Genomic DNA, 12,888 nt, shown 5'->3' on the forward strand with positions numbered 1-12,888 from the left:
CTGTCAGAGCAGATAAGTAAATTACTGTATCGCTAGTTATTCAGAGGCTGTGTTCAACTGTTAAGGGGCAAAGGACCTAAGATAGAAGGAGTTGTTCAGTGTCAGTTAGTGAGCTGTCAGCCAATACCTCCTCATTAAGTCCCATTCACATCAACCATTTGTACATGGTGACAATCAAACAGGTCGCTGAACCATCCAGTATCACAAAACAACTACTCAAAGTGACAAATTACTCAGAGACAATCTGAGTAACTCAGTCAGATGCTGTACACCAAATGAGATCGCCCATCAGCTGAACCGTTATTAAACTGTCAGAGATGTAGCAAACATGCAGAGCCTCCCTCTGAGAGCATGTTCCCTCCAAACACTTTACCGTGAGACTGGTAGCTTCGTCTGAGGCAGGCTAACAGGATAGACTACAGGCCACGAAACAGGGTAAAATACTAGGGGCCTGAAAACACATGGATCAATTTGTCTTTTCTTTGAGCTGCAGAGCCCGTCCCCCAAACAGCTGGATATAATACTACCAGCTCTTACCTGCCTGAAACACACGTAGCTTATCAGGTACGGGGTGAAAACATGAAGTGAAATGGTGGAAGGAACAGCATAGTGAGAGAGTGCATTGCTACTGTAGATGTGGGGAGCTCCTGCTAGAACTGCATGGCCCTGTTAGGCCTACACTGAATCACCGCCTACCAGTAATAGATGTTGTTGCATGTAAGATAACCTAACACAACGCAATTCAATTGCTTTTTTGTAAACAATAGGAGGAAATACATCTCATTTGCGGTGTTGTTTTCTTTTGTTGAGACAAAAAGGGTCTTCTCTTGTAACTGTTGTCAGTAAGTGGCTTCCTGTCCAACTTCTGGTTGTCTCGTTGTCCTGTTGAAAGTATCTCCTCCCATGTAGGCTACAATAGTTTTTGTTTACCAGGCCTGTTTGCAACAGCAGTATACCACCAGCAAGTTGTCGAATGTCTTGTTTTAACTTGACAATCTCATTAGTCCTCGTTGTTGTTTGTAAACAACTTTGTTTTCATAGCATATCTCCGATAATCACCTTGTCGCACACATTCATTATTAATAAATAAAGATACATGTTAATGATGTTATATGTGTGGAAGTAGCCCTAGTTTTCAGTAGTTTCCCCAAATTCGAATTTTGATGGATGCTTGTAGGATACTTAATTATCTAATCCATTGTTTTCCTCTGTTTCCCTCCATAGGTGCAAAGGCGATTCAACGCCTGAACTCCAACTGAATAGAAGAACATCCCCAAGACCAGATGCAATGGAGATGTTCAATTTCACCAACTTCACCTACTGGAATGCCTCAGAAGGCACTGACGCAGGGCCTGTCATTGAACCCGAAAGCCCATACAAGACTGTGGAGGTGGTGTTCATCGTATTGGTGGCTGGGTCCCTCAGCCTGGTCACCGTTATTGGAAATATCCTGGTCATGCTTTCCATTAAGGTCAATAGGAACCTACAGACGGTCAACAACTACTTTTTATTCAGCCTTGCATGTGCTGACCTAATCATCGGGCTGTGTTCCATGAACCTGTACACAGTATACATAGTGATTGGCTACTGGCCCTTAGGGCCTGTGGTGTGTGATCTGTGGCTAGCCTTGGACTATGTAGTGAGTAACGCATCTGTCATGAACCTACTCATCATCAGTTTTGACAGATACTTCTGTGTCACAAAGCCCCTCAGCTACCCTGTCAAAAGGACCACCAAGATGGCAGGGATGATGATTGCTGCTGCCTGGGTCCTGTCCTTCATTCTGTGGGCCCCGGCCATCCTATTCTGGCAGTTCATCGTGGGCGGGCGGACTGTGCCTGAGAGGGAGTGTTACATTCAGTTCTTCTCTAATGCAGCAGTCACCTTCGGCACGGCCATCGCAGCCTTCTACCTGCCCGTTATCATCATGGTCATTCTCTACATACAGATCTCTATAGCCAGTAAAAGCCGGGTGAAGAAAGAGACCAGGAAGCCGTCAGGGCCCAACCTAGAGGCCCTGTCCCAAGAGCAGGCAAGGGGCAGTACTACTGCCAAGCCCATCAACAACAACCTGACAGCAGAAGACACAGAGCAGGGCAGGATCGAAGCCACAGATGACGTGGCCAATCAGCACGAAGGTAAACTGCAGAACGGCAAGGGCCCGTCCACCACGGGTGGAGAGGGGGAGATGGAGGGTGTGGACAGGGGTAGGGAGAACTGTGCCCACGGAGAGGAGAAAGAGAGCTCCAACGACTCGACATCTGGCAGTGCAGCTGCGTCCAACCACAAAGATGAAGAAGCGGTGCCATCCAGAGCAAACTGCAACACCGAGCTCGTTCAGCAGCCAACCCGCCACCGGGCCAAGGCAGGCGGCTCCAAACTCACCTGCATCAAGATTAAGACCAAGTCTCCCAAGGGGGACTGCTACACGCCCTCCAACGCCACGGTGGAGATTGTCCCCGCCACGGAGAAGCAGAACCACGTGGCGCGGAAAATCGTGAAGATGACCAAGCAGCCGCCCAAGAAGAAGAAAGCGCCACCGTCTCGGGAGAAGAAGGTGACCCGTACCATCATGGCCATCCTGGTGGCCTTTGTGGCGACCTGGACACCTTACAATGTCATGGTGCTCATCAACACCTTCTGCTCCAGCTGCATCCCCAGCACGGTCTGGACTATCGGCTACTGGCTGTGCTACATCAACAGCACCATCAACCCCGCCTGCTATGCCCTCTGCAATGCCACTTTCAAAAAGACATTCAAACATCTCCTCCTCTGCCAATACAAAAACATTAGGTCAGCTAGATGAATATGGATGCGAGTGTTCGAGTGTGCGTGTGTGCATGTGTGTGCGTGTGTGAGAGAGAGAGAGAGGTTTATGATGTGGTCCCTTTCCTTTGTTTTTACTCTACGGCTCATAAGAAAACATGTATCCTGCAGCCATGTTGGGTTTGGCTCTGATGAATGAGATTTGTGATGCAACTGTTGAGACATAAGACTTACAAAGAAGAGCACAGCCAGGAGAACAAATACATCGAACATGAAAAGGACAGTTGGATAGAGAGCTCGCCACTGCACAAGACGAATTCTAAGGGAAAATAGGGCTGACTGAATTCACATACTTCCCGTTTGAAATTCAGTGTAAAAAAAAGAAACCTGTATATATCAATGTATACGCAAAATCTAAACGTGTGTGTGTGTGTGTGATTGTCTGTGTGTGTGTGTGTGTGTGTGTGTGTCTGTGTGTGTGTCTGTGTGTGTGTGTGTGTGTGTGTGTGTGTGTGTGTGTGTGTGTGTGTGTGTGTGTGTGTGTGTGTGTGTGTGTGTGTGTGTGTGTGTGTGTGTGTGTGTGTGTGTGTGTGTGTGTGTGTGTGTGTGTGTGCATCTGTCTGAGCGTGACAGAATGATCCATCACACAGTTTCAGTGGAGATGTCCGCCAGTGAAGACAGCACAAGGACATACAGTACATACTACACACTGTTATCTGTATGCTGGTGGCTCTCTGTGTTGGCGGCACACAAAGCAGAGCAGCTTGTCTAAACTGCCTCTCTGACATGTTCATATACGACTGAGTAACATGGCTGGGAGCCCTCCTATCTCCAGGGATGGACCATAAGTGGCCCCTGAAGGGCATAACAAGACAGAGACCAGGCCTGGCCAGGGTCACCTCTCACCACAACGTAGGACTGAGGTTAGGAAACTTATTTTGAAAAAAGGTCATAAGTAAACAAATAAATAGATAATGTCAAAAATACATCCAAAAAGGCATTGTTCAATTACATTATTTAGCTTGCTATTCGTTTTCCACATACTTTTAGATGATCGGCGATTTGATCTCTTACAATTCATTACATGAAGAGTTTGACGTTTATTTGATTGTATATTAAGATATTTTTTTGTCAGATAGTCTAAACTCGTAGAAAAAAAAGGTGCTAACTAGAACCAAAAAGGGTTATTTGGCTGTCACCGTAGGAGAACCCTTTGAAGAACCCCTTTTGGTTCCAGTAGAACTCTTTTGCGTTCCATGTAGAACCCTTTCCACAGAGAGTTCTACATGGAACCCAAAAGAGTTCTACCTGTAAACAAAAAGGATTCTACCTGAAACCAAAAAGGGTTCTCCTATGGGGACAGCTTCAGACCCCTTTTGGAGCCTGTTTTCTAAAAGTGTATTGATGCTTGGAGCTTGTAAATTCATTCAGAGGGTGGCAGTTGGCAGGGGCTTGGAGCCAAAGCCTATTCAAATATACAGGAAGGGATCTTGTGCTTTTCCAGGGGTGAGTTGGATATTCCCCTGAGATTGGAATTTCAACATAATTTGATCCTGCTATGTTGCAGATGTTACAGCCTGTAACAAGAGCCACCCACTGTTGTATGTCAGTCCTGACTGATAATGAAGAGAAAGATTGAAAAGGATTTTATTTTTGTCTTGCTGTCATCAGAGGTGGTTTTTATTCGTTGAGTAGGGGTTACCAAGGTTGTAGAGTGAAAGAAAAAGAGTGTCATATCGTGGAGATTTTAGCGGTTATTTCAGTCCATGTTTCTGTTGTTACTCCGGAATGGGGTTAAATACCAATAATTACAGGCCATGGCCTTGTGAATTATAAGGGCTACTCGATGTTAGATGTACTAATTCATCTACGTGTGTGTGTGTGTGTGTGTGTGTGTGTGTGTGTGTGTGTGTGTGTGTGTGTGTGTGTGTGTGTGTGTGTGTGTGTGTGTGTGTGTGTGTGTGTGTGTGTGTGTGTGTGTGTGTGTGTGTGTGTGTGTGTGTGTGTGTGTGTGTGTGTGTGTGTGTGTGTGTGAGTGTGTGGAGGTGTTTAACTGTTAATAAACAAACAAAAATTTGAACAACTGGGGACATTTTGTTAGTCCCCACGAGGTCAAATGCTATTTCTGGGCGGTTTAGGGTTAAGATTAGAATTAGGGTTATGGTTAGTAGCAAGGGTCACACCATACCCAAACCGGCGTGCGCCATCGTGCCAAAATTGATTTTGTGCCCCCAAACGCGATCAAGACACGCAGGTTAAAATATAAAAACTAACTCTGAACCAATTACATTAATTTGTGGACAGGTCAAAAAGTATTAAACATTTATGGCAATTTAGCTAGCTAGCTTGCTGTTGCTAGCTAATTTGTCCTGGGATATAAACGTTGAGTTGTTATTTTACCTGAAATGCACAAGGTCCTCTACTCCGACAATTAATCCACACATAAAACGGTCAACCGAATCGTTTCTAGTCATCTCTCCTCCTTCCACGCTTTGTCTTCTTTGGACTTTATGTAGTTTATATAGCTACCATGACGACCAACCGAACTCAATTAATCTTTCAATCACCCACGTGGGTATAACCAATGAGGAGATGGCACGTGGGTATCTGCTTGTAACGGCTGTCGACGTCGTTCTCCTCCTCAGACGAGGAGGAGCATGGATCGGACCAACACGCAGCGAGGTATGTAGACATGATGATTTTAATAATAAGAACGAAGACGGAAAAACACTTGAACAAACTACAAAACAACAAACGACGTTAAACAGACCTGAACATGAGAACTTACATAACACGAAGAACGCACGAACAGGAACAGACTAAATAAACGAAACAGTCCCGTGTGGTGACGAACACAAACACGGAAGACAATCACCCACAAACAAACAGTGAGAACAGCCTACCTTAATATGGTTCTCAATCAGAGGAAACGTCAAACACCTGCCTCTAATTGAGAACCATATCAGGCAACACATTTAACCCAACATAGAAACACATAACATAGAATGCCCACCCCAACTCACGCCCTGACCAACTAAACACATACAAAAACAATGGAAAACAGGTCAGGAACGTGACACTGCTTCTATAAACCAATGAGGAGATGGGAGAGGCAGGACTTGCACCGTGTTCAGCGTCACAAATAAAACTGACTTCTATTTTAGTGCTTGGGAACGCAGACGCTCGTTGGCGCATGCGAGCAGTGCGGCATGCAATAATTGAATAACATGTATGTTTACATTTATTTTGCAACGAGCGCACGCGACGTGAGCGGTGTGGTCAGCATGTTAGGGTTAGGAGCTAGGGTTAGAGTTAAGGCTAGGTTTTTGGGGTAAGGTTAGGGTTAAGGTTAGGGTTAGGATAAGAGTATGGGTTAGGGTTAGTTTTAAGTTTAGGGTTAGGGGTTAGGGAAAATAAGATTTTGAATTGGACTGAATTGTGTGTCCCCACAAGGTATAGCTGTACAATACTGTGTGTGTGTGTGTGTGTGTGTGTGTGTGTGTGTGTGTGTGTGTGTGTGTGTGTGTGTGTGTGTGTGTGTGTGTGTGTGTGTGTGTGTGTGTGTGTGTGTGTGTGTGTGTGTGTGTGTTTCATCACATGAATATAGATTATAGATGAAGTCTGTACTGTTTATGTATGTCTGTTTTAATGAGATCACAGTCTAATGACGTTAGAAATAATACGATACTAGAATTCCCATGGTTTTGTGCCATACTGTTTGTGTCCATACACTTTGTCCACACCGTATGCTGTTTTCCAACACAGTCCATTTATCTCTGACATGCTAATGTATTCCAATTTAAGTAATGAATATAAAGCAGCCATAGGATGGTCGCCACGTTGGTTGCTAGGGGGGCTTAACAGAAAATGACACCAGCATTGAGCAACCCCTTAAGGCAGGCTCCTTAAGGAGAGATATGGGACAGGCCTTTAATGGAAACTCACCATGAGCCTGATCAGATTATAAAATGATGTGGAACACCTACTGGAGATTAAAGATTGGCCGTTACGCGCTCGGTTTACACAGCCCCTCCCCTCCCGTCCCACTTAGTGTCCCACTTGCTCCTGATCCCGTTATGTGTGACTGTGACGTCCCCTATATCAGGCATTGTTTAAAGGCCTGTGAAACATAACGAACAACATATTTACATTTACTATCTATCTCTATCTCCCTATCTCCCTCTCCCTCTCCCTCTCCCTCTCTCTCTCTCTCTCTCTCCCTCTCTCTCTCTCTCTCTCGATCTCTCTCTCGCTCTCTCTCTCTCTCTCTCTCTCTCTCTCTCTCTCTCTCTCTCTCTCCCTCTCTCTCTCTCTCTCTCTCTCTCTCGATCTCTCTCTCTATCTCCCTCTCCCTCTCCCTCTCCCTCTCTCTCTCTCTCTCTCTCCCTCTCTCTCTCTCTCTCTCTCTCTCGATCTCTCTCTCTATCTCCCTCTCCCTCTCCCTCTCCCTCTCTCTCTCTCTCTCTCTCCCTCTCTCTCTCTCTCTCTCTCTCTCTCTCTCTCTCTCTCTCTCGATCTCTCGATCTCTCTCTCTCTCTCTCTCTCTCTCTCTCTCTCTCTCTCTCTCTCTCTCTCTCTCTCTCTCTCTGACATTGTCCCCCAGTGTCTCCTCCCCCTTAATGACATTGTTATGACTAACATCGCCCCCAATATTATAAAGATAAAAGACAACGCAACCTACTGCAAATTCACTAGAGGCGTCAAAATAACACAAAATTTAGGTCATGAGTAATTATTAATAAATTCTGCTTTTAATGGAAATAGTGATGGCAAAGGAAGTGGAAGAGGATAAATCTGAATCCTTGCAGTCTTCCTTATTTAAATGCAGGTTGTCCTCTGGAAGCCTGGCACGTATAATTCAGTGAATCTGTTCGACTGCCCGAGCCCAGCAGTGTGCGCGAGGCATCCATCCAAGTTCACAATCCAGCCATCCGTCAGGTTGATAAGTGGACCCATGTCTGGGTGTCATCTGTCACACGTCTCAGTGGTTGGTGTTGCTAAGAGCCTCCTGGCTTCCCAGAACGGAACGGCTGATTCAGCTCAGGCTAAGCTGTTGTTTGAGTGATACCAGCAGGAAAGTAAGTGCTCTCCAACACAACTGGTGGTCTGGGTCTTTTTTGAGAACAGTTATCCGGGTGTTTGACGGAAAGTGACAGCCATTTATCACCAATGGAGGGACAGGGTTCACCGCCCCCAGACAAGATGGCTGTCACTCACTGAGTCTCCGCGGAATGCTCTTTCAGCTGCTTTCAGACAAAGTGGAAAGCTCACACCCCTTTAGCACTCCTCACCTGTCAACAGCATATTGTTTGACTAACAGGACAAAAGAAATCCTGCGCTGTCCACTTTGTACGGTCCGATAAGCCCGCATTTGTAGTCACAGTTGCAGAGAGGCGGCCTGTCGTCCACAGGATACACAACAGGCTCTCACATCTTAGGTACCATGTTTAGATACTGTCAGCCATTTCAGACAGGGTCAGCCAAAGGTTTCCACAAAATAAATAATCCGTCCTTCAGGGATCACACGTTACTGTATAGTCTAGAGAATGATGGAAACAAAGTGATGGAGTACAGTAACTCTCAGATGGATTTTGGCTAGACTTTTTATTACCATACTGTAACAACAGGACGTGCTCGCTGTCCATGTGGGGGGGTGTATTTCTCATTGAGTGGATTCACTTGTCAACGTACAAAGAGCCTCATTCCACTGTTTTATTTCCCTTTCATCACATAAACATTGTCTCCATGGCGTCAACAGATCATCATGTGCCGTCTGAGCTAGCTGTGCTCCTCTTCACACGGCTTGTTTCAAAGGGCTAAACCATTTTAGGGAGATGTATTTTTCCCTAAATGTTTGATTGTGATTGATTAAATGTTGGGGGATTTTTTGGTTTAGTAGTTAGTTAGTTAGAATTGTGATGTTTTGATAGTGTACTTGACAAATGTGTGAAAGAGTATTTATTTAGATTGTTACTGTGTTGTTTGGTCTGTTCTTGAGCAGAGGGTTAGTACCCATTGAGATGGGAGCATCCTGAGTCTCTGTTTCCAGTTGAGATAGTTGGGCTGCTTCTGCCACGTATAGCCGTGTTTCCAAGGCGATGTGGTATGTGAAGTGTATCTGAACCGACAAATATATCGCCACATTGTATACTGAGCAATTTGAAGTGCCTTATTACTTATTAACCATTCTTATAATTGCTCATTGATATTTAAATGGATGTTTTATATTTTCAGTTGATGAAATCTTTGTTAGATGGTGGTGCAATTTAAGGTGACAGTCATAGATGTAGAAAAGCACAAGATCATCTAAAGCCTAAAATGTTTATTTTCTCCTTCTTCCTTGTGGTCGTGGAAGGCATAGGTTTTGTAAAAGGGGGAAAACGTATCTAATTCATCCCTGGAGGTTTGGAGGGTACTTTAACACGTGTGTGTGTGTGTGTGTGTGTGTGTGTGTGTGTGTGTGTGTGTGTGTGTGTGTGTGTGTGTGTGTGTGTGTGTGTGTGTGTGTGTGTGTGTGTGTGTGTGTGTGTGTGTGTGTGTGTGTGTGTGTGTGTGCAGGGATGTCATGCACCCCAAAAATGTATGTGAAGATGGCTGGGGGGTGGTCCTGAGGGGGGCTAATTTGGCATTTTTCAAACACCTGAAATAGCTTTTTTCCTGCAATCTAGAGACATAATCATTATGCTTAATTATATGTCAAAATGTGTCTATACCTCGTGAGCTGTCTGCATCCTCCTGACTGGTGGTTCTTTTTTTAAACTAACTAAATATGCTTCTCTGCATCTCTGCTAAGATCTGGGTAAAAGATTGAAAGGAATGTGAGTCTTATTCAGTACATTTAGTAATTGCTTGCTTTTCTAAAGTCTGCCAACCTTGCCAGCAGGCATGCCAGCAAAGATAGTTAGACAAGCTAGCTACTCTAACTTGATAGCCTGAAATGGCTTCATGGTAGCTATTTATGCGGTCGGGAGATTGGGAACCTATCTGGGCTAGCTAAAACCAACTTTATAAAATTGCAAGGTGGCTAGTAGTATGGTGGGTAGTAGTACAGAGAAAACAACGACAACAACACGTGCGTGCGTGCGCGCGTGCGTGTGTGCTTTGCTTTGCTCTATAAGAGACCCTCAGCATGTCAAAGCACCAAGTGGCATCTGTAAATAAAGACAACCCCATAGAAACACAAGCCACGCATTGCATTCAGGGGGGCAAGAAACACTCAAGAATTCAACAAACAATGTTGTTTCTGTCCTCACCTCACATTCCCTGTTTGAAAAGTGTCTCAAAAGCAAGTGGCTTCCAAAGACACACTCTGAAAGATAAAGATACAAGACAAACATTTATTTTTGCCTAAACACATGTAAACACAATATGATCATCATACTGTACATTTTATATCACGTTTTATAAAGCTATATCTATTATATTGTTGTACAAAATCTAGAATTGAACAGTGTATCAGTATGTGTTAGATCAGTACTGCATCCAGACTGAACATGTGTTTATTGGAGTGACAATATTATGGTGGGAAAGAAAGAATCATCGTTAAGTGAATGAGAAAACAAATGCAATTCTGAGAGAACGGACCACTGCCGTGTGACATTTCAAACTGAACTAAAGTACACTCAACTGTCCCAGTTAACTTTTCTTTTTACTCTGTCCCATGTTTGGGCTTTGTGAGACTGGCGATCAGTCGAAGACGAGAATCAAGTGGTAACCTGCTGAATCTGTAGAGAAGAAAAAACCATTACTTACAAACAATGAAGTGCCGATTGATCAGCCAAGAGGGATGTGTGTTTGGCATCCATTTTGTCTCAACTTGTAAATGAGTGATGAGCGAAAAGGGACACAGACTGACCGTAGAGAGAAACTGTGAGACCAGCTGCTACAACATGCAGTGTAGTATTGGAAACATCTGGACTTCTTCCAGATATCTGGGGTAATTGTTATTGAAACATATTCAAAGTCTCGAGGGAATGAACCATTTTGAACCATTGTAGGTGTGACTTCATTTAAATATCTCTTCAAATGGACAAACAGAATACAAATGATGAAAACTTATATTGTGGAAAATGTATATACAGCAGTGTACACTCTTCCAAAAGGGTGTCAGCTGTCCCCATAGGAGAACCCTTTTTGGTTCCAGGGAGAACCCTTTTTGGTTCCACATAGAACCCTCTGTGGAAAGGGTCCTACATGAAACCCAAAAGGGCTCTATCTTGGAACCAAAAGGGTTCTACTTGGAACCAAAAAGAGTTCTTAAAAGGGTTATCCTATGGGGACAGCCGAAGAACCCTTTAAGGTTCTAGATAGCTCCTTTTTTTTCTTACGAGTGTACAGGGTGTTCATTTTTCAGTTGCGTCAGTATGTAAATCGAATCATTGTGCTCTCATCCACTGTGGCTCATGGCTCCTAATACGGTCGATATATTGTCTGTTTAAAACGTATTATTTTAATTGTATATATCTCTATAGTATACATTATATGTCATTTGGATGAGGTACAGTTGAAATGTACATAAGTCTACACATGTTTAATAGCTATCTGAGTGTTCCCTTCCCTTCTCACCTTCCCTTGTCCTAATATGATACTCCCTCACCCCTAATGTACAGTAATAATGTTAATGATTTCCTTTGCGCCATTAGTTGATTGTTTAATAGTTCTGGACAATGAAGCTGAGTGTTAATATCACTGGCCACTCACTCACTTATGAAGCTGTAAAATATTAACCACATTCCGTGGATTTATGGTGGCATATTCATTTTTTAAATCAATTCAAATAAAATGTATGAAAAACGTTTCAGGGCATTTTGTATCCAGATTACTGAAATGATAGTGGTGTGGAGAAATGTATCACTTGTGAGGTCGGAATTGGAAATTGCACACATTAGGTTTTTATTTAGCTTTCATATTAAGCCTCCATAATTTCATATGAACATGTAATTACTTCAATCAGGGTGAGTAAACATCACACATATTTGAAAATCATTTCAAACTTTATTTTTTTTTAATATAATCGATAATTAGGACAGGTCAACTCCAGTTGTAAACTACAATAACAGTTTTACTCAGAGTTCAACTGGAGAGCGGGGGAACTACAAAGTGAGGTATAATAGCAGAAGGACCAGAACTAATACTGGACACAAGCTCTTACACACTGACAACTGTACAGGACAGTAGCTAATTTATACAGTCATCTGACAATAGTTTACATCTTTCACTGTAGATAACATTAGAAAAGGAATTTCCTTTACATCAATGAGTACTTATGTTTCTTATTAATGTATGCCCTCAAAAACTGTTAGAAAAGTTGTTAGCAATATTGCTGTTGAGGGTACCAGCAAAATAACCTTTAAAACCCCAGTAAAGGCATGAAGTTTTAACTTTAAGCTGCTTTAAATCAAGACATGCAAGAAATAATGTTTTGTTTGAGTGAGAATAGTTGTCACCTCAAACAAAAAGGATGTTATGTAATATGAACAAAAAATTTCCAAAAATGACCCTGAAAAATGTTATAAGGTAAGCATTTTAGTAAGAAATGCTTAATTTGTATTATTCACGCAGAGTATTAAATCCCCTACAAGATTTTCCTATGAGAAATTTGGAAAGAAATACATTTTATCACTACTATCCAACTCTTTGTTGTGTAGCTGCTACAGGCCCCTATAAACCTACAGGACAAACAAACAGGAACCATGTTGAGATAGGGCAGTATAAGCATCAACTTCCACTTCCTGATTCCCATGATGCACCACTAGTCCATCGGAGTGCGCTCCCTCTTCTTCCCATCCCGCTTCGGCTTCTTGGCATCTGCAAGAACAGGTGGGCATCAGGTTAGAATCTACATCCATACTGTCACTTACCCTACAGTCAGAAGGTTTTTGAAGACCATAACCTGCCTTTCAGACAGTCTTCCATGAAAAGTGAATTTGCCAGTTTTTCAGATATCATCAACCATTTGGGTTTTAGTGGAACTTGTCATTGGTCTTCAAACAGGGAATATCTTCTGGTATTTTGATTTGGGCCTTAACTGGCACTCCACTTCAAGCTCCTGTCTCACTCACTCATTCAACACTCACTGGGTGTGTTGTTAATCCTACCGCTGGCCTGAGGATTGCAGGTTTA

The 12,888-nt window shown here is 43.3% G+C and overlaps 2 protein-coding genes across 3 annotated transcripts in view; one reads left to right on the forward strand and one right to left on the reverse strand.

Moving 5' to 3' along the window:
• Positions 1 to 1,188: 1,188 nt before the first annotated feature.
• LOC129864892 (muscarinic acetylcholine receptor M2-like) lies at positions 1,189 to 11,563 on the forward strand. Its single transcript, XM_055937199.1, has one exon. It carries the CDS (start codon positions 1,289 to 1,291, stop codon positions 2,804 to 2,806), a length of 1,518 nt encoding a protein of 505 aa, XP_055793174.1. The 5' UTR covers positions 1,189 to 1,288; the 3' UTR covers positions 2,807 to 11,563.
• A 71-nt stretch (positions 11,564 to 11,634) lies between these two features.
• Positions 11,635 to 12,888, reverse strand: part of LOC129864900 (pleiotrophin-A-like) — a 60,143-nt gene continuing 58,889 nt past the window's right edge. For both annotated transcript variants that reach the window (XM_055937215.1, XM_055937214.1), the window contains exon 5: positions 11,635 to 12,573. In XM_055937215.1, coding sequence (XP_055793190.1) covers positions 12,518 to 12,573 — 56 coding nt within the window. In that variant the 3' untranslated portion in view covers positions 11,635 to 12,517. The remainder of the gene's footprint in view (positions 12,574 to 12,888) is intronic.

Source organism: Salvelinus fontinalis, chromosome 11, assembly GCF_029448725.1.
Source record: "Salvelinus fontinalis isolate EN_2023a chromosome 11, ASM2944872v1, whole genome shotgun sequence".
Taxonomy (NCBI): Eukaryota; Metazoa; Chordata; class Actinopteri; order Salmoniformes; family Salmonidae; genus Salvelinus; species Salvelinus fontinalis.